Here is a 3,115-nt window from a genome sequence, read left to right on the forward strand (position 1 = left end):
GAATAGCACCCTGCCACTCTGTTGCACAGATGGGTGGCCCTGCAGCAGGCAGTTGGGAAACAGCGATACAGGTAGCAGGTGATGAAAAGGAGAGTCAACTGCAGGACTATGGCCTATATCAACAAGCAGGGCAGTTTGGTTTGCTGTCCTATTGGAGATGGCGGAGGGTGTCAGTGGGTCTCATAGCACCTGCTGTCTCTGAAGGCTCTGCACATTCCCAGACTGGATAATAGGGATGTTGAAGTGGAGGCTTCACCCTGAGGTGCTTAAGCAGATTATGATCCTAGCCACTTCCCCGCTATGGTTTCTCCCTAGTACAGCAGGACAGCCCACCCCTAGGGTGTACGCATTTTTACATGTTCCACGGCAGAAAGCACCTTAGCTTCTGCCCTCATTCCTCTCGAAGGAGGCGAAGGAGGAGCTGTTTTAATCCCTCGATGGCCAGGTTGCCGCTCGGTGACGTGGTACACAGAAAATACACAGATGAGGAAAAAGATGGCTTGACTGTTGCACAGACCATCCAGGTGGCAAGAACAGGTCCCACCATAGCCTCTTACAATGCAAAAAGGTCAAGCGTTCCAACGAAAGTGGAAGTAAGAAGGTTAGATCCCCTGTTCTGTGCAATTGGGCCTGTTCCCCCTATTTGCAGTGTATTTCACTGTTGAAGGTTATGCTATATTGTTCAGACACAGGGGTCAAGGAACAACGCTGGGTGATGAGTGCCTCCTCCTAACTAGGAACTGACATAGATGCTGCGGCCTTGTTTAAAGGTCCCTTTCAACATCTGGAGGGCTACTCTCTGAAGAACTTTTCATTCAAGACAGATTTGCTGCTTGCACTAACCTCAGCTAAGGGAGTGTGTGACCCCTTTTACCGCCTGCTGTTTCACCCCAGTTGCTTGCTGCTTCATGGTGACCATGGCGGGGTTACCAATTCCCTGACCTTCATGAGCGGTTTCAGTTCGAGGGCAGCTGGATATTTTTTGTCTTCCACCCCATGCAGGTGACAGGGAGGAAAGGTTATGATAATTCAAAAACTATGTTTTTTCTTAAAATCTGATATATTGGGATTCTTGAAAAAAAAATGGAACCCTAACCCATGTGACAAGTGAGCACAGAATAAGAGAACAAGTGTAATGAACAAATAATTTGCCAAGTTAAAAAACACAGCCCTCATCAAATGCACTGCAAAACTGTTTGCGTGCTTCGGGGGAGTGTGGCCAGTAAAGCCCTAACCAGGAAATGCCTGATGCGATACTTTGTCAGTACATGCCACAATCATGGCAGCCAGAAGCAGAATCATTCATCTTGTTCAGTTGCTCTATTAACAAAGGTAATTAGGCTGCTAAATACTGATATAGTTATCATGGCATTATGCATTCCCTTTTAATCTGGGTCTTAGATGACTGGTTCAGTGGTCATGCGTTGTTTAAAAGTTCTTGCCAAGCTTTTTTGAAATATTTGCTTCTTTTTGTCTTTTATTTCTTTATGTTTCAGTTGTGAGTGTTAAATTACAAGCAGGTCAGCTACATTTATGTGAAAAAATTACATATATTTCAGATTTAATTCTATTCATTTCATTTCTAAATACACAAAAGACAAACATTGAAACTTGTGAATTAATAGAGTAAAGCATTTTCTTTTTCTGTGCACACATATGTTCAACAAAATGAAGCAATGTATAATTGACTAGACCCATCTACATTTTGAGTGGTTTGAGGAAAATCTTCTGATCCAAAAAGTGCATATTCATGACATCAAAAATTATTGTCACAAGAAAAATAATTGAGAAGGTTAAATTTGGCAAGAATGTTTGCATGAACATGGCCTTGTTTTCTATAAGATTCCTGACAAAAGTCATGACAAATTAAAAAAAACATTAAATATAGCTCTATTAGCCTAAAGCAGATAATGTGTCAAAGTACAATAATCTACATATAATGAATTCATTATAATTGGCCTTGGAGATTTCTTCTCATCTAAGTTGTTTCGTTTTATATGTAATACAACCCAGAATTTTATTACGAATTTTGGTCAGTTTAAAACCATAAATGAGAGGATTCATGATTGGAGGTATGACAAGAAATTCTATTGCGATAAAGTTGTTAAGTGTTTGAGGTAAGTCTGTTGCACCGTATCGTATATGCATGTTATCAACAAGAAGAGCCATGAGAAAAATGAGCAAGGAGGTTAAATGTGGCACACATGTTTGCATAAATTTTGCCCTGTTTTCTAAAGAATTCACACAAGTTTTGATGACATACACGTAGGACCAAAATATCAAAAAACCATGTAATACGTAAATGATTATTGTAATATATGCAACTATGTTGTTAACAATGGTGTCATCTGGGAAACAAGCACTTTGAACAATAATCCAATTCACACAAAAAAGTCTGGAAATATATGGGCTGCATAGCTTTAATCTAGATGTAAGAATAATATGCATGGCAATAATGCAGAAAGGTGTTAGCCAGGAGAAACATACTAACATTAAAACTCTTTGCTTTGACATGATAGAGTGGTACTCCAGGGGTCGACATATAGCCACATATCTGTCATATGCCATAACTGAAAGAATGGACAGATCACTGCAGGCAAATGAGTATATCACTAAAGCCTGAACAAGGCATCCAGAATAAGATATAACATGAACGGGAGATAGCAGATCCCGGAGAATCTTGGGGTAGAAACCTGTTGTCCCATAAATTCCATTCATGCAGAAAGTGCACAATAGAATATACATTGGTTCATGCATGTACTTATCCAAGATGATGGTCACAATAAGAGCAACATTTACCAACACAATGGAACAGTAACACAGTAAAGTGAGAGAGAAGAGAGCAACTCTGTAGTTCATTGTTTCATTTAAACCTGAAAGAAGAAATAACTTTACATGAGAAAAATTATGCATCACTGGTTAAAAAATCCTTTTTGCCCTGTGTTATGTATGTCCATCCTTAGAACAGTGTCTGTCCCCTTGTCTTACTGCTATTAATATATTGTCTGACTACTGCCACACATGAGCTGGGAATTCAAACCCACCAATCAACGTTCAGCAATAGGTTTCTTTTTTTCAGCGTGCCACAATCTACTGTATGAGCAATGCATAAATT

At 39.7% G+C, this 3,115-nt stretch overlaps 1 protein-coding gene across 1 annotated transcript; it reads right to left on the bottom strand.

Annotated features, from left to right (window-relative positions):
- Positions 1–1,974: 1,974 nt before the first annotated feature.
- On the bottom strand, positions 1,975–2,913 carry LOC129115151 (olfactory receptor 6F1-like). Its single transcript, XM_054626844.1, has one exon. It carries the CDS (start codon positions 2,911–2,913, stop codon positions 1,975–1,977), a length of 939 nt encoding a protein of 312 aa, XP_054482819.1.
- Between the last annotated feature and the right edge of the window lie 202 nt (positions 2,914–3,115).

This window comes from Anoplopoma fimbria, unplaced genomic scaffold (assembly GCF_027596085.1).
Source record: "Anoplopoma fimbria isolate UVic2021 breed Golden Eagle Sablefish unplaced genomic scaffold, Afim_UVic_2022 Un_contig_11177_pilon_pilon, whole genome shotgun sequence".
NCBI classification, from domain to species: Eukaryota; Metazoa; Chordata; class Actinopteri; order Perciformes; family Anoplopomatidae; genus Anoplopoma; species Anoplopoma fimbria.